Consider the following 19,064-nt stretch of genomic DNA (forward strand, 5'->3'; position numbering starts at 1 on the left):
CCTGGAGCACATGTATAAGCACCTTTTTGGTCCTAGAAGATCAGCAGGGCATGATCAGCAGATGCCCAGCTGAGCTTCTCAACTTACTTCACCATTTGTTTTCAGGGCAGTGAACCTGTCAAATTCTGAAAGTGAAAGGATGGGTCATTTTGTTAGGTATTCCGAATTCAGGATGGAATAATTTAAAATGATTTTTCCAAGAAGAAAATTTGAGCAAGTTCTTACACCCCCTACCCTACTTTTTAAGACTGTATCTATAATTTGTTGTCCTGGACAGTGTGTCCTGTATAAAGCTCCATGTCCTATAACACTGAGAAAAAGGATGCATGTGGCCTTTACCTAAGGCTGTTGGCTGCATTGGAATCTAAGAAATTGGTTCAGGAGTTCTTCACTTCATCAAAATGGCACAATCTAATGGCAGACAACCTAATGGAAGCCTGTTAGGAGAGCTAATGGATCTGGGAGCATTGCTAGGCTAGAAAGGTCTTTCTCAGGCTATGCACATAGGAGAAATACAAAGACTTTCATCATTTCTCAAAGAGTGCAGTGTGGATCTACTTGCAGGATCAACAAGCAACAACTGCAAATCAAGAGACGGTGCCCTCAACATGCTTCTGTGGGCACCGTCTTTGACCTATTTTATTTCAGTAAAAAGTGAAGTCGAGAGACTTCTCTCACGAGTCTAGTAGTCCCACAGGTTCTCCATGCGTCTCTGGAGGTGACATACAGCTTTGAAAAAGAATGTCCTCTGCACCTGCCAGCAAGGTCCCTATCTAGGAAAGGTACTGACTGTAGATGAGAAATGGTTATAGAGCAAATGAAATAACCTAGGCACAGGTTGGAAGGCAAGGTGGTGAGACTTACTGTGCTATTTTTCTTGGGGAAAACCAACAGTAAGCATTCAACTGGACAGCCCCCTAGTTGTGGTGTAAATCAGTAACCAAAAAAGTAAAGGATCTGGAGATGGGTTCATTTCTCTGATCATACTGTTGAGTCATGCCAAAAAGTGACCCATCAGGCCATTAGTATTTCTCACATTGTGAGGAAGATAAACCCTACAATGACTAAACAGAGTGGGGCTGTATAAAGGATAGAATTGACCCCCAACATGTTTCTGTTTTTTGTGGAACTTGGAATAGGTTTCTGGTGAATTTCATGCATCTTGGGGAAAATGGAGGAGTTGCAAAATACCATGTCTGCTTCAGTGAAGCTGGACTCTACTCTCTGTGCAGCTCTAGTTTATGGGTAATGAAGCAAATGCATTCCTGTGTACATTTTGAGCATTATCTTGTTGAAATCTCCACAAGGTTTCCATGAGGTTTTTGTGTGACAGAGGTATATAGTATCTGACTCTAGCCTCTGGCGGTCCTCCTAATGACTCAGTAATAATGAAAACACTAAATAATATGGTACTTCTTTTCGGAACGCTTCTTATTAAGGTATCATCACCAAGCATCTTGGAAAGATGTTGCTGCTTATTCCTCCCCTCTTGCATATTAAGAAATGTGGACAGACAGGTCAATGACCCCAAGCTGCAGAGAGATGGTGGGATTAGCGTTCAGATGTTCCCAACTTCCTTTACTGTGGTCAGAATGCTAGCTAGACAGACCTCTGCATGCCTTTAAAGAGCAGTGTGCTTCTATCTGAGGTAGCTTTGAGTTGGTGTCATGCAAGGAGCAAATTTGAGAATGAGAAGGATGGTCTCTTAAAAATTTGGGGAACAGGGTAAAGAAGAACTTAGTCTTGGTATTCTGAGGAATTAAACATTTTAAGTAATTTCTATAGCTCAGAAGACAGACCGTGTCTAACTACTATAGTCATTAATTTAAAAGCCTACATAGAGCCGACTGGGGGAAAGGAGGAACAATGAAAGACTGCACAAAGTAGTCCTGATTATACTGTTCCTCTTCTACTCCCCCCACAGTTACTCCCTGATTTTTATTATAACTGAAACTTAATTTTTAAAAAATCCAGTGACTATGTATTGGATAAATCTCTTAGATTCCAGTGTTGTTTAGGAAGTAATGTAGGCTGTCTAGGATTATACTATCAAAAAGACATACTTTCTCCTTTGAAGCTTTACATTGTGGAGAAAAAGCATTTACTATGTTCCCTTGCTATATCCAAAAGTATTGCCTCTGCAGCAAGATGCTGGAAGAAGTAAACTAATGCTGCTGAGTGTGATACCCAATACACCAATATTACTGATTAGGTTCATTAGGCTAGTTACTGTGAGCCCTGAGACTTACTCATGAGCATTTATAATTTGCTGAACTGCATCTCTAAGCTGTACTTCCTAGCTACTTCACCAGGGACATTTTTATTTGCTTATCTCTAATAAATGAGTCAACCTGTGTCACAACCTATTAACTTGGAACTGGTTTTCATAGTGCACAGTTGGATGTAGACTGCTAGCTTAATACAATCTTAAAGAAATTTCCCTTTGCCTCAAGACTTTCAAACAGGCTCTGATACGAAATGACCGAGAAATATCAATGTTTCTGGTGTTGACAGCAGGCAGGTAGTTTTGTTTCAGTGCACAGATGCTACCACCTTAAGATGCTGATTTATTTTGCTGGTATCTGTTGTATTATTGCTATGAAAAGACATGGGGCATCAGTGCTAATATGTTTTTAATTGGCCTGTGTCTGTCAAAGTAGAAGCTTGAAAAGAAGGGATATGTATTAAAACAACATGAAGAGAAGGGTTGCAGCTTTAAAAAGGAATAAACCTTGGGGCATAATGGAAGAACTTCTATTGTAATAAACAGAATAACGCTTCAAATAGTAAGACATGACAACAGAAGAACAAAAGCAAACTTCCACTGCTAAAACCTTGAATTGGGGAGTAACATTGTACACTTTAAACCACCATCCCTGGATCCCTATCCCTCCTTATGAAAATACTTAATGATGACTTCACAGGGTTTATAATACAGATGGGGAAAAGAGCTGCACTGGATATAAGCCATAGAAGAGTTTTAGTGTCGTTTGTATATGGCTAGTGTCCTGATTGATCTTAATAAACTTTTTCCAGTGTGTTCCCTGATTATCTTTTCTCTCTCTCATAAATTATGCCTAGCTGAGGCCAGGAAAGAGAATCTCTAATGTAGCCAGCTCCTACTATTTCCCTATTGCAAAGAAGGGCTTCAAAATTAATGCTGGTCAGGTTCCCTGTGCAGGTAGCTTCTGGGTTGATTGCTGCACATAACTTGCAGAAAGGCTAGCAAGACTATCTGAAGGTTTCTGAGTTTTGGCAGCGTCCTGGATTAAAGAACTGTAGTCTGTCTAGACAAGACTCTCTAAAGTATGGTATTTTAAGCTCTTAAGACCCATAAAGATTAGCTGTAGGGCAATTTAATTATGTTTCATTTTCAGCATTCGCGCCATATGAGTAGTATAAGAGTTAGTTGATTAAATTTAATTGACACAGTACCTCTTACATTTTTATACGCTGGTAGTCATGGGGTTGGTGGTTTGTTTTTTGATGAAATTTTGCTGCAGATAAGTATGTAATAGTGACATTAGTTTAACATTATCCATTTGTCATACTGTGCATTGGAGTCAGTTTCTAGTATGGGTGAGTAGACCACTCTTGTATTTTTATCTAGTATATTTATCATGCTGACCTACTTCTGAATCCATATTCATAAAATCTTACATAAAAGATCAAATTATTCAGCACCAAGGGTTAGCTAAACAGCAGGCATGCTTGCCTGGTTCCATGAGAGGATGACCAGGCTTGATATTTGAGGTATATTTTTCTTTGACATCTTGTTGTTCGTTTGTTCTAGTCCATTGTTTCTTATGGATGAGCATAGGCAGAAGTTTTTCCTTTAGTAATTGCATACAAGCATTTCCTATCAGTTACCAAACTGTTATGTAAATCCAACATATGTTTCTGCTTTTTGAGGATTAGTAGGTTATTTGCAAACTAACTTTCCAGTTCTTTATTCATTAAAATGGTTTTGTACCATTTGAGCTTGTTCTGGCTGGAATCAGGTAATGGAAACTTACTTACTTGTATTGCAGTGTCTGTGTAAATTTTTGTTTGCAGAAGTTTTCTCTAATTATGACTATAACCACTCAAACTGATTTCTGTCACCATTTTTCTAAATGGCAGCTCTGAAACTTCTTTTTATACTGTAGGAACGACCTTTTTCTCTCCCAGTAATCCCATTTTAATTGATACTATTTTTTTTTTTCTAGCCAAACTTCTGGTTTTGGGGGCAGGATGTCCAATGTGATATTTATCCAGTTAAAGGCATTTGGGATTTGTTTTCAAACTTAGCATATATTCAAGTACCATAGTGTAAAAACTGCTGCGTAAAATACAAAGCCATGCAACTGTGCTGTTGCACTTTCCACTGTTTTTTCTACTTTCCTGTTCTTCTATGCAAGCATTGGTTGACTCCAGTGGCAGGATAAAATTGATATTTTCAGTTTGCACATTTAAATGCTCACCACAGTACTGATGAATTGATTCTAAGACCGCTGTCAAATTTTTTGTTTGTTATTTTTGTTGTTGCTTTGAGGAAAAAAAAAATCTCTTGGGCCACGTACAGGCATTCAAGAACCCCATGGTGGAACTATAACTTTTGAGCTTTAATCCAAGTGCCCAAGGTTAGGTTGGGAAGAAACAGAACACACAGTAGCCCTTCTGAGAGTGGGGCTTGGCACCTGCCTGCACACCCTGAGCTCAGAAGGTAGGGAAGCTCTTGCATGTCTCCCAGCTTGCTCCACAGGCTTCCTGGGCTGCTGAAGAGCCAGGCCACCCCTGATTGGCTGATAGAGACATCACAGCCACCCACCTGGACCTGATGCGACAATGGCTTATCATGGCCACAAGGCATCAGCTGGCCGTCCCATGCATGCGCACCCTGTGCCTGCCATGTGTGGGTGTGTGGCTTCTGAAGCCTTATTGGGGGCAGCTGAACCTCCAGAAGGAACACTTCAACTATGGACCAGGCCCGGCACTATGAACACACACGGTGCAGGAATGGGAAGAGGGCTCGCCCCCCACTGGAATGCGTGTGGCCCTGACTCCAAACCACATCAGGCTATCCATATTTGCAAAGCACTGGCCAACTACCTTCTCACCCATATGGACTGGAAGCCTTCCCCGAATGAGTAGGTCTGGAGGGCTTCAAGTGCCCATGCCCTTGCACTGGGCCATGGGTCTCCTGCCACGGGCTCTCTGACCCTGTGTCACAGGCACAGCTGCCTGGGCATCATCCTCTTTCCTTTTTCCCTCCCCAGGGGTACATACTTGAGGTGGGGGGACTGCAGATCCATGGTCTCCCCCTTAAAAGGACCATTGACCTGGCCCTTGTTTGACACTTTGGGCTCATGTCAGGCAGCCAGCCCAAACTGGGGGACTACCTATCCCCACCAAGGCTCTGCTGCTCCCCTGCAGTGGTACCAGGGCCATGAGTGAAGCCATGGGGAACAGAAAAGCTCCCCCACCCCTGGGCCTCCTTTGAGACTGGTCTAGAACCACTTGGAGGGCCTGCGCCTATGGGACAGCTGCCAGCAGTCCAGGACCATGTGCATTAATTAATTCCCTATCCTGGCACTACAACTCTCTCAGCTCCACTGCTCTGCAGGGTATTTCCTTCAAATAGTGGGTATCTACCTGGAGCCCCCAGTCGTGCAACTCAGCAGCTTATATGTAAGCACCCTCTGGCCTGTCCACTTTCTTCATACACATCCTGATTTGTTCCTCCTGCCAGTCACAGCCCCTGGTGACAGGAATCCACGATGCATAGCCTGAGTTCACAGGCTGTGACTGGAGCTAGTAACATCTCCTCTTCTTCAATTTAGCAGGGTCTTGTACACACATCTTTCATTTGCCTAGCAGGTGTTCGGCAGCCCATCACGGACCCAACATACCACAGTGGGCTGGATTTCCATGCCCAGACACGGAGCCTGCAGACAATAGGAAGGGATTGCTTAGCTTGCAAAAGTGATGGGGGTTGCGTGGAGAGGGGCAGGTCTGGAGCTGGGACAGGCCTGCAATCACGGGAGGGGGGTTGGGGGTTGCCCTGAGAGAGATTGCAGAGAGTGCCTGCATTGTGAGAATTGCTGTCAGCCAGAGCTCATTGGGCATCACCCGTGCATCGTATTACAGGGGACGGGGAAAAGTGTGGTTGGCCCACTTGCCAGCCATCCAGGTGCAGAACCTGGCAGCAGAAGTTGAGTGACTGAGATAATGGTTCCCATGGGGATTCTTTCTATCACATGTGTCCCTTTCCAGGAGTGGGAGGGAGGTCTGTGGGTTTTTTGACCAGGGATTTTTTTTCTCATTCCTGGAGTGGTCAGACGGTTGCGTGGTATCTCCAGTGTCTGACCTAGGGGTGTTCTCTGCCAAAACTGCTGTTTACCCTTTTGTCTGAGCTCAAACACACTGTTGATGCCCTTCCATGACTGCTTTGGTGGGAGAGGAAGCTGTTTACATCCAAGTGCTTGGGGTGTCTCTGCTTAGGATCCGGTCTCCCATGAAGTACAGCACGACTCTGGCAGAAATGGCAAGGCCATGTCAATTAGGCAGATTTATGATCCCCTTGAATAGGATATGCTCTCTTAAGCACCTAAGAGCTGGAGTGGAGGGACTGGCGCCTTGCCTGGGCTCCAAACTTTAGCAAGAGAGGGTGGGGGTTGGGGGGAAAGCAGACAATTCACCTTCCCCACTCCCTGTCTAGCCCCAACCCTTTGGTGGGCTCGGCCATAATGGCTGAAGAGAAAGCTATGACCACAGTGGGTGGCCTGTGGTAGGTAGCCTTGGCTCCCCCTGCTGCTGCTTCCTTCCAAATCTCCAGGGGCTCCACATTTCCGCTGGGCCTGGGTCCCCATCATTGTCGCGTGGAGCTGGGGCACACCTTACCTATCACAGGTTGCGTGGCATCTTTGCATGTGGCCTTACTTGTCAGGCAAACTGACCACAGCCCTGTGGATCATGCCAACACAATGGCTCCTTTGCTGGTACCTGGGGGGTTGGTATGCATTCTGGGCCTGTGACAGATGTGTGATAGAACTTGGTCTGGAACAGCTGTTGCCCCTGCATGGAGAGTGCTGTCCTGAGGCCTTCCTCTGCCACCACCTTCTCTGTGGTCCCTGTGAGCAACTCCTCTGGAACACTGGCTTTATCCCTTCTCTACTCAAAAGTGATTTTGAATGAACCAGGCAAGTCCAGAGTTTTTGCCTAAGACTTTGGTTAATTCTCAGTTCTGAACCAAACACAAACTTGATCTGAGCGAGACACTGTTTCCATCAGGAAATTACAAAATATTTTGAGTGCAAGCAACCACTTACTGTATCAGATGCACCTGAAATCACTTTGGAGAATGCAAGATAGAGAGGAGATATTATGGATTGTGTTTCTTGTTTTCAGTATATACGGTATACTTTTTTGGTGTGTGCCCCCCCCCCCCCTACCCCCCACAGACACAGAAGTTGTCGGAGTAAAAAAGTGGAGTGCTATTAAAATATGTCAGGCAAGATTTTGCTTCCTAATTTATACCCACATGTGTAACTGCTTCTTATTCTTATTTTCTTTACAGGTGTATAGAGCTCAGCAGCCTCCCCTGATAGGTCTCAGTTGGCTTAATTCATATCTATAATTGCTGTCTTTCCTCCCCCTTTCCCTCAAACTGTAGAATTTGTGAACATTTATAACTGCTCTTAATGATTACCCAGCTGGGAATGTGATTTTCCCCCCCCCCCCCCCACACACACACACACACGCCTCCCCACTAGCTCAAGCTTCTCAGTGCTTCTCACAGTCTACATTGTACACATGCATTTGGTTTCCTCAGACAAGTCAGAAAGTAGTGATGCTACATATTAGTGTGCATAGGTGTGCTGATGTACATTTTAGGCATGTTCAAGTACATTTTAGTTCCATTAGGGAACTTGCCTATTGCCAGAAATCAGTGGAGATGAATCCGTTTTTAAGACGGGTTAACTGTGAGCAGAGGCAAAATAGCGGCAGAAGCCCATTCAGCACTTGTTCACCTGCCCCAATAATGACAACACGCAATAAGAGAAATTCAGCAGCAAGTAGTTTTCTTTGTGTGGATGGATCTATGCTACCCGGGGGGAGGACACAGGTAGGCCTGGGGACAGGGGCTTTGCTAACTCTTGTCAATGACAGCCCAGGGGTTGGGCCAGCCTACCACTTGGGCGGAGGAGACGGGTTCTGGCTTAGGCTATATTGCCACCCTGCAAGTGCAGACCTGAGTGGGGTGCCTCAATTCTCCATGGGATGTCGGCCAATTGCAGCCTACTGTGAGTCATGATGGGATGTGGTACAGATGTTCATTACAGTGCTCTAACGTATGCTGCTGAAGTCTGATACCACATCCATCCAGGGTTATCTTAGAGTGAGATCTACCATTTTTACAGTGCTCTTTGTTTCCCTGACTGTTTGGTTATGACTGTAGGGCACTTTCTGCATACCTACCACACAATAAATGTAACTTCTGTACCTGGCTTTGATGTTGATGATTTGTATTGCAGTTTTCCAAATTTTCTAATTTCTCCCTTTTTTCCTTTGTGAGCTGTGATATCACTGAGATTTTGTGGGAGCTTTATTATTTTGAAAATTACAAGAAAATCAGCAATTGAGAAGTTTATAATTTCGTATAATGAGCAGCAGCCATAGAATATGGAAGTGAAAGTGTTGCAGCCTCTGCATGTTGTCATATGGAAAGCAGTGAATTAAAAAAAACTCAATACAGGGGCAATGAGACCATATATCCTTAAATTGAAATTGATGTGTAGCTCCTCTCACAGAAGACTAAAAGAAAACAGTCCTTAAAGATACAGTAGTTACACAGCATGTCAAACTGTCTTTAAAATTATTTAAAGAGTCAAAATGGCAAGTGAAGTGCAAGCATGTATGAGGGGGAACAATTTGGTTGTAAATGCAAGATGGTGAGAGATTTATCTTCTCAAATTTTCACAAGGTTGAAGGGTTTAAAAAAAAAAAAAGGGACACTACCAACTGATACATCCATTTCGACAGGTGGATTGTAGTACATTCCTAATATTTCTACAGTCTTTACATGAAGAATTGAGACTGACATTAGTCATTTTGTACTGTGAAGTATCATTTGGAAGCACCGATTTAAGTTATACAAACAAGCTGAGGCAATAGTCTATTAATTTTCAATCTTGCTCTTGTGCGGGCCGGGCGAGCCCCGGGCCCTTTTTCGCGCTGCACGCGGGCTGTGGCTGGCAGCCCGGGCACACGGGGCGGAGAGGGGTGGCTTTCGCTCTGGAATTAGGCACGGACGCGTATCGGTAGTTTAAAAGATTGTTTACTTACACCCAGATGGCAATGGTGTAGGCTGGAAAGCTTGCTTCAGTTACAGAGAAGAAAAAGATAGAGAGGCGGACAAGAGTTCTAGACTCGTGAACTCTAGCCCAATCCGGCTGAAGGCTCTGTATTCGCGAGCCCGTCGCGTCAGCCGAAGAAAGTACTCGTCCGGAAGATAGAGAAGAGCTCTGGATGAACTCACGCGAAGTTTGCTAGGCTCCGTGGGTCCAGTTCGTAGCGCGCGGGTGGGGTACGTCTAGGAATTCTATCGGCGACGGGGAGAGGCTAGAGATTGATCAGATCTCCGTAGCCTGCTTCAAATGCACTGGGTCTGTGAGGATCCGCAGCGCTTAGAGATCTTCACATAGCATGAAGTCTCCTCCTCCCGGTGTTCGTGGAGTCCTCCCTTGCGGGGGTTCTCCTCAGAGTTCTCCAACTTGGGCGGAAACCACCCAAGCCTCTTATACGGCTAGCAAGCCAATCACTAGCCGCCACGTGTGAATAATTTAGAACTGGCCAATAATGGGACCCAAATCTGCATACAAATGGCGGGAACTCTTTGCAACGAACACTTCTGTGCTGCAACAAAGAAATGGACCCTGCAAAGAAAGCTTCGAATTGGCGGGAAAATTCTCCCTTGCACCGGGGTTCTCTTTTGCAGCAGAAAACTCCACCGTGCAAGGAAGCTTGCAATTTAGCGGTGACAATTTAGTAGTGCCGAAGCGCGCACAAATAAAAATCACACCTTTTGGGTTGTGACAGCTCTCCCTTCACTTGCCCTATGCACACACCTGTTCAGAGTTAGTTAATGTGACTGAAGGCACATTTTTGCATGTATTCTTCTGCTCCCTATCAACTAATAAAGTCAAATCCCAAAAAATAAAGGGGAAAAGCAAAAACTGGCCTCAGGGGAGTACTACATCCATCCACTGCTGCAGGGCTTCTGTCTCACTTACTTCAGGACTCCAAGCCAAATAACATGGAAGATACTGTACTGAAATTACCATGTTTCACAATATGTTAATTAAAAACCTCTAATTTTGAATTTATCTAAAGCTCACCGAGTAATGCAAAGTAATGTAGTATGTGCTAGAAATTGGGGAGGTACTTTTTCACAGAACTTGAGCCTAATGTGCACCAGGATATGCTAGCTGCACTCTGAGGCCCCCTCTACATATTACAGGTGTTGCACAATTACCTGGTTAATTGTACAATTAACTGAAACCAGCTACCTATGCAAAGTAGCTATCATGCCATAAAAGGTTCAACCAGCTATAAAGTTAGACCTCAGAAATGTGTACTAACTTAATAGCTGCTTGGTATCCAGACTTAATTTGCATGTGTAGCAGACCACAGGAGGTGTGATGGAGTCTAATACACAATCACACCTTCTGCTAATACACATGTGGCATGGCAGGAAGTACTATTGTTGATTGTGCATTAGGTCCCATTGCACATTTACCTGCTTGTGTAGAGGGGCTCTGACAGTAATAACTCAGTGCTTTGCTGGAAATGAGAGCCTGCTTTATGGTTACTAGTGTCTCAGAACTTTGTATTCCAAGTATGTCAGTTGCGTAACAATGAAGGTTAAATGGTTGACTGGTCTTTTTGAGCCGCAAGACTGACCTTTAAGAGGGTGGCTGTAATCGCCTTGTAAACAGGGCCTGCTAGTGAAACATGTTCTGTATTGCACAGAGCGATGGGTTTATACAAATTAGCACTTGACTTCTTTATACAAGTTTTTTTAACATCTGCTTGTAAAGTGATACTACCAACCTGTAAGAGGCCTACTTGGAGAAAAAAATACTTGTTTTACTTTGCAGTGTGTTGAATTAGAAGAGAGACTGCCAAAGGAGAAAGTATCAGTCCAAATCGGGGAAAGATTGACTTTTTCAAATTGCAACACCCCTCATCACAATAATTTTAATTAGTACAAGATACATAGTCTAGATCCACTTCAAGTCATAGTAAATCACTTTTTCCTTTAAAGGAGGCTGGGGCTATTTTTGCAGTAAGTTGGGCAGTGTCAGTGTGATGCAATGCAGTGCTGTGCTGAAGAAGCTTGATGTGCCTATATTGTTTCTGGTACTTGAGTTAGCTTGTCCAGACCCAGCCGTAGTATATTTCTACATGGCCCGGTGTTCTGGGGTGTGGACAAAACCATAAAGCTAATTTATTTCAACAAAATAAAAGGAATGCTATAAGGAAATGACTTTTTTTAACTGAAAAAGAGGCTTCTTAGTAGGAAATGTATAGCAAAACTTCCATTAAACTGTTTTAAAGACATGCAACAAAATTAATTTGAGAACACCTCTGATAAGAACTTACAAATGCTAAGCTAAACCAGAAAACAGCACTAACTTCAGACTTGAAGGCACTGCTGTTATAGTTTACATATAGGAGTATCTTAAACATTTTTAAGAACATGTTCTTTAAGCCTCTCCATTTATTAGGGATCTTCTGATTTCACAAGTGACAGGATGGGGACAGGAGATGGGAGGGGGAAGGGAGGGGGATTAAGGCAGGCACAAGCACAGAGCAGGGCAAGTTGCAGGGGGTGTGGGAGTACATAGTGGGGACAGGCAGTAAGGGGGAGGCATAGGGATGGGGGAGCAAAAGTTGGAGGAATGGAGGACAAGTGGCAGGGGGGACAGGAACAGGCATGGTAAGGGCAGGCCTGTTGGCTCCCCATCTCCCATCCCCACTTTCCCTGCCACAGCTGTTGGGGGTGGGGGGGGCACAAATTTAAGATGACCCCCCAGTAATTAAGTTATTGACGTGGGAAATGATAACAAATTTAAAGTTGTCCATGCATAGAATCTAATAACTGGAGAGTTGTCTTAAATTCAAAGTCCTCTTGAATTCAGGTAAATCCAGTATATTTAAGGTGAAGCATATGAGCCAACAGCATGCTCTTGTTGCAAAAAAAAAAAAAAAAAAAAAAAGAAAAAGGCCAACAACATACTGGGGTGAATTAACATGAGTGTCCTTTGCAAATTAAAGGAAGTATATTCTTCTGCTATTCATCATTGGCAAGGCCTCACATGTATTACTGTGTCCAGTTTTGGGCCCCTCACTTGAAGAAGGATTTGGACAGTTTTTTTAAGAGTCCAGTGCAGAACAACAAAAAGGATCAGGGGCCTGGGAGACTAGACTTATGAGGAAAGGCCGAAAGAGCTAGAGTTATTTAGCCTGGAGAAGAGAAGACTGAGAAGGGATCTGATAATAGTCTTCAGATACCTGAAGGATGATTATAGAGGGGATGGAGACGGGCTTTTCTCGGTGGCTGTAGGAGACAGGGCTAGAATCAGTGGCCTCAAGCTTCATCAGGGGAAATTTAGGCTGGAGATCAGGAGGAACTTTCTGATTCTGAGGGTGATCAAGTATTGAAACAGGCTACCTAGAGGAGTTGTGGAATCTCTACACTTTGAAACTTTCAAAAGCAGGTTAGACACACTTTGCAGGAATAATCATGCCTTGAGCAGGGGCTGAAGTAGATGACCTTGTGAGGTTCCTTCCAGCCCTACTTTCCTGCAATTCCTATGATAGTTTAACCCACTTATTTCAGGAGTGAAATCTTCCTGTGTCCTATAGTTATCTTTTAGCTCTGCTGTCTTTCTATCTGCTGCAAGATCCTAGGCTGTTTTGTTTTGTGAGCAACAGTGTCTAGAGGGATTCAACTCGTGTAATATTTTTTAAGGTTTTGGAAAGCATCCTTTGTTTCTTCTTTTAGTGGGGAAGAAAAATCCAGTCACCATGGTAACATTTGCCCACACTGCAAATCTGTCATTTAGGGTTTCTCCCAAGATTTTTTACACATACTGTAGCCACCACTGTTATTAAACAAACTATTAATAATTCTTTAGCCCTGATTTAGGATTTTTTTTTAACTTTAGTTTCTGTCTCCAGGTACAGTCAGTCATGCACACCTCTAAGTAGCTCAGTTTGCATAATCTTCGCTTGCATTTATCTCTTGCTTTTTTTTTTTTTTTTTTTTTGACCTCTGGAGATGCTTATTCATTTGTCTAAATTTGCAAGGTACCTGGGAAACTAGTTGTCAACCACATGTCATATATTCATTGGAGCCTACTGCTTCCTTATTTATCCATTAACTTTTTCATATAGTTTCATTTTAGATAAAGCCTACTTTCTCATGCATTGAGTTTTTTTTAATATTTTGAAAGTTGTTTGATACTGCATTTAAAGCTGTGTTGGGTTTTTTTTGTCCCAGTTGGTCATATAATATTTTTAATGTAATGCATTAATAATCTGCTCATTTGTTCCTATTTGATGTCTGAAAATTTATCTTTAAATCAGTTGTTGACTTACATTTTAATAGTAAACATAAGTGGCAGTGTAGTTAGCCTGCATTTAAAGGCTTAGTTATGCATTTTTTACTCATTACAAAATAGGAATTGTAAACTGTATCCAATACACAAGGATTTTCTTCTCCCTCTTAGGAATATCCCTGGGACACTGAGGATGCCATTGGAATGCATTTGGGTATAAACAATGACTTGCCTTTCGCATGTCTTCCACTACATTTGCTTAAAGCCCTTCTGAACGTCTTCTAATTGAACTGGTTCAAACCAAACTGTCTCTGGGATCATGAGTGAAGAAAAGAACCTTGGTGTATCCCAAAAAATGTTATCACCTTCAAGAAGTACCAGCAGTTGCTCCTCCAAGCATGGAAGTAGACAGGTAAACTTCACTGATTTCTATTTCTTTAGAAACTGATTACAGAAATAGTCAATTTTATTGGCCTTGGTGAGCAAAATTATGTTCTTTTAAAATGTGTTTTCCAGCTGATGCTTTGTCATCTCTCTCTCTCTCTCTGTCTCTCTCTCTGTCTCTCTGTCTCTCTCTCTGTCTCTCTCTCTGTCTCTCTCGCTCTCTCTCCCCTTTGTTGTTTTTCTCTTTGGCTGGTACAACAACTTGGCTTCAGCTAAATGAAATAAATTCATGCTATTGAATAGCAGTTGCTGATCATGGGCGCAGGCAGAAGAGCAGCTCCCCATTGCAGCTTATAGTGCTTTGCAGGAAGTGCTGAGTTGTAGTGGTCTCCCAGATGCAACAGAAGTTCATTGTTGTGTCTGGGAGTTAGGGATTCCAGCTGCTTGCTGCAAGTCTGCAGCCTGGTCTCCGTTGCAATGCTGCTCCCCCATCCCAGCCCCCATGCTATTTTCAGAATGGAAGGGGGAAAGGGAGCAGAAGGAGCTTGTTCTTTGTTCCCCAGCCCCCGCTAGTACTTTTTTTTCGCCCCGCCCCCCTCGTGGTGGGGGGGGGGGGGGGGATTGGAGCCCCCCCCCCACACACACACTTTGAGGGGAGCCAGGGCTCCCATCCACCTACCCCACCCTCTGGCACAGCTGAAAAAAACCCAAGCCCAACTCCCTCCTCTACTCCCTTTTCCCCCCTCCTCCCATTCTGGAAACAGTGACAGACTGGGAGCTCTGCAGATACCAGCTACAGAACCTGCTCTGTTTTGGATTGTGTTCATCTGAGCCCTTGTGAAAATCTGAACCCTTATTGCACAGAATCAAGCCCTTTTATAGCTGTCTGCAGCCATGCACATCTATTTGGTCACAGCTGTAGGCTGCTTTCTGGGGCCAGATCAGGTAAAAAGTCCACTTGTCATGTTGCAAGGAGCAGTGGAGAATCTGGTTAATACTGCTCTTTCACAGTAGATGTATGCATACAGAAGCTTTTGTGGCCTCTTGGTCAGCCCCTTCCCACCCCCCAGTCACCCTTGCAATAATTTCTCCAGAGATTATTGCAAGGCTTTGCTCTTTTGGTGAAAGTTTATTCAAGCTTTTGATAAATGGGAAACTATGAGTAATATGAGTGTAAAAGACCAACTGTTTGTTCTTAGTACGTTGCCTACACTTAAGCTGAGAATTTTCCTGCAAGTACAGAGTTGTAGTTGTGTGAAAGTAATTAACTAGTTACAGCACAGAGCTTCTGGATGCTACATGCATATATCAAAAACTGCTTTTTGCCCAATGGCAGTCAGCTAATATGTTTGTTTGCTTGTTTTAAATAATTAGTTTTCAAAGTGCTACCACAAGTGTTTGTGCCTCAAAATCAAAATGTGCTTATATATAACAGTGTTGTGTAGGGTCAAACAATCAGTGAATTTCAGCCTCATTGGAAATTTGAGGCATTACATGCACCTTTTTAAGGCATTATTTGAACTTTTTTGTTTTGTAAGAGTGTGACTGACAAGCTCTCAATAAACTGGTGAACATCAGACATGGGTTGGGTCATTTTCAAAGCTGCCTATAATTCCTATTTTAATAGGAATTGAGCATCTAGATCTCTGGCAGCTTTGAAGAATCTTGGCTAGTGTGGTTAGTTCCACACACAAAGAAAGTGTCAACTCTTTGAATACATTCTGCCTGTTAAGCAAGATAATACATCCAATTTTAGACTTTTGAGTCTAGGAAAAATTAAGTTTTAGGGTAAACTTTTTTTTTTTTTACTTCATATCTCCTTCTGCTGGGGGGGCTTCTTCCTCTGTAAGCTTAACTTGAAACAAATTCTATTTCAAACACAAGACATTAATTAAGTCTATTTCTAGAGCTAATGTCAATCAAACATGATCAGTATATAGTATTTCAATGAAATGTAATAAGATTTACATAAGCAGGGCTAAATACCAGTAGAGTATATTACATCCACAGTGTACACATGCATTAGATCCGGGAGCAGCTTACTCGCGAGTAAACTACTTGCAAGTAAACACTCCTGATCAGGCATCTACACGTGTAGGCTGGGCAGGCATCTACATGTGCAAAGAAGTGGGAGCAGATTTGCTGCTAATGGCAGCAAATTGCTCTCACTTTCTGGGGCCCTGCAAGGGGCCCTTGTGACCACCATGGGAAGTTTTAGACTCCTCCCTAGGTGCTAGCCCAGGGGCTGGCAGGGAGTACCAGGCCAGGAGACAACTTTCCCACCCCTACAGCTCTTTCCAAGCCCTTCACCTTGATTGCCTGATTGGGGTGTGGAGCTGGGACAGTTCCCAGTCCCTGTTCCAAGATCACAGGGCAGGGGCTGGAGAGCTTGTTCCATGCTCAGCTTCGTGATTGCAGATCTGGGTGTGGAACAGGCTAGAGATCTTGTTTCCTGCTCAGCTCTGCATTCACAGAGGTGGGTGGGGAACGGGCTCCCCAGGTCCCACCAGCAGGGAGCTCCCATTGCCAGCTCCACAGTCAAGGGCCTGGCACCGACTCCATGGTCATGGGGCCGGCAAATCCTTGGGGATTTGCAATCTCGGAGGTGGGGGCTTGGAGCACCCACCCGGGCTCTGGTGGCGGAGCTTGCCCCAGGAGCAGGATGATCCCGGGGGCAGGGAGCAATCTCCCTGGTGGCTGGCTGACTGGAAACAGATTTGTTCTGGGTCAGGCATCTACGCAACCATTACTGTGCAGTTAGTAATCGCAAGTGAATTTGCTACTTGTATTTGCAGGTAGCAGACTTACTCACGATTAGCAAGGTTTACTGTGCAGTAAACGTGTGCATGTGTAGACACACATACTTACTGCCCAGTAAACTGCTACTTAGCAGTAAAGCATCTCATGTAGACATACCCAGTGAAAACAATCCTACGTTTTGTAAGCATAGTTTCTGTAAGAAAAGCACCCATTGGTGGGCCTTGGTGGCTTTGCTGGCCAGAGTGTTTTAGAGAGAGTCCACGTGCTACCCCCTCTGTGTCTGCCTGCTTTATGTTGATGCTGTGCGTTTCTGACTCTAGTACCCATTAAGCCAGGGTCTGGATAGTCGGCACTAGTTGGAGTGTCCAGGGGATTGGAGGTGGGAGGGGATAGGTCGGTGATTCTCAACCAGAGTTCTGTAGTACCCTTGGGATGCTTTGAGATCATTTCAAGGGTGCCCTGCGGTATATACAGTGTCAGCACCGTTAGGTGTGCAAACATGATTAATTTGAAATCTCTGGATTTATATAGGAAGCCACAGTGTTCAAAATATTCAGACCTGTTTTGGTTTTTTCTGAGTTATTTGCAACAGCAGAATTGTTCTATTATTCTTATGTAATCTAAAATGAGTAAAAGGCAGGAGCTGGCATTTTCAAAGAGGTGCCTCAAGTCCAAAAAAGTTGAGAGAGACATAAATTAACCCTCACCCCAGTGTGTCTGTCTTGTTTTTGTTGGCACGGGGCCAGCCAACTAACCAGCCTTCCTTCAATCCTTGTAATTTATTAAATGCTAGGTAAGTTGCTCAACAACCCAGGTCAGGTGAGATGGAGGTAAAGAGCTGGATGTTTCTTGGATTGTGAGGGGGCCACAGTTCATATTTGCTCATAATAATGTGGAACCTGGTGATTTATACCCTTCTTTTGAGAAGTACGTAATACTTCTCTCTTCAGAAGTGCTTTATAGATATTCTTAATAACAATATTCCAGGTGGGTAATTTTTGTGTGTGGGGAAACTGGGGCTTGTAAATCAAGTGACTTGAATAAAACTTCTGAGAGTTTAATGTCAGAACCAAACACAGAACCAGAGGGAATTCTTCTAGTTGCTTTTATCTTCTAGAACACATGACCACTAAAGCACATCTTTTAGATGAAGTATAAAGAAAGGCATGCTGAAAAGCCATGGCTGATACACAGTTAAAAGTACAGAATGTTCCTTAGGAAACACATTTCTACGAAATTGGTCATGCATATCAGCTCTAAATAGTAGTGAAATCTTTTATAAAGGTTTTTATTTATTTATATTTTTAATACGGAGTTGTAATTATTTTTAGTATAACTTGTTATCCTCTCTTTTGGAAAATGTGCTTTGTAGATTTTGATTATTTTCAGTACAAGATGCAGCAATTGTCAGATACAAACAAGAGATCAAGTAGTCCTTCCCTCAGCATAGCCTAGTCCTGGATAAAATTCAGTTCTTTGAAACTAATTGATAGATTTACAGCACCATTATCAGGACTTCTGGAAGCAGAGTTTCTTTCTACTGCTATGATATTGATATTCATTGTTTAACTCTACACTTGCATAGGCATATTAAAAATCACTGGGTTTTTTTCTTTGGAATTTTCATACAGTTTACAAATTGAGGTCTGTTTCAAGGGATATTTTTTTCAGTAGCAATGTATGGATACTTTCTGTCTGGATGTCTATCCCAAAATAACCCATATGTAGAAAATTAAAGGAATTTCAACTTGTACATTTTGCTTTGAGAAGTGATCTAGCCAGTTTCCTTTCTGACTTTTAGAAGTTCCAGTGTTAAATACAACTGTTAAGTGGTCATGATATGCAAAAGTAATTTTTAAGGAAAAATTATATTCTTTCTCTTGTGTATGAAGAGGGAGAGATTTGGGACCTAAGTGGGCACTATACCACCTGTTCAGGAATACCTGAAAAGGAGGAAGCATACCGCAGGATGACCTGCTAGTTGTGTGCTTAGTATTTCCCATGCTGCTTCTAATTGCCTTGCTGCCAGTGCAGGGAGAGAGCGATCTTCTTCATAATTCAGTGTAAATGTATTCTAAAGAACCTCCCTTGACTCCTGGACATAAGGGAGAGAAATTGGGTTATAAGTCCTGCAGAAATTTCACAATCTTTTGGTATGCTAACTATGGTGTTGATAACCAAGATAAATTACCTTATTTTGGATAAGGAGAATTTTACAAGGTTGGGTTGTCTCCTTGGAAAGAATTTCTGTCCTGTGTAATCTCTTTCAAATCTGTGCGACAGTACTATTTGTGCCTGTCTATGTGGGAAAGA

At 43.1% G+C, this 19,064-nt stretch overlaps 1 protein-coding gene across 9 annotated transcripts in view; it reads left to right on the top strand.

The window, feature by feature from the left end:
* OSBPL3 (oxysterol binding protein like 3) overlaps positions 1–19,064 on the top strand; it is a 153,240-nt gene that overhangs the window by 55,546 nt on the left and 78,630 nt on the right. For 8 of the 9 annotated variants that reach the window (XM_025208102.1, XM_025208103.1, XM_025208101.1 and 5 more), the window contains one exon: positions 13,779–14,019. The exons of the other annotated variant lie outside the window; for it this stretch is intronic. In XM_025208102.1, coding sequence (XP_025063887.1) covers positions 14,006–14,019 — 14 coding nt within the window. In that variant the 5' untranslated portion in view covers positions 13,779–14,005. The remainder of the gene's footprint in view (positions 1–13,778; positions 14,020–19,064) is intronic. 9 annotated transcript variants of the gene reach the window in all.

This window comes from Alligator sinensis, unplaced genomic scaffold, assembly GCF_000455745.1.
Source record: "Alligator sinensis unplaced genomic scaffold, ASM45574v1 scaffold978_1, whole genome shotgun sequence".
NCBI classification, from domain to species: Eukaryota; Metazoa; Chordata; order Crocodylia; family Alligatoridae; genus Alligator; species Alligator sinensis.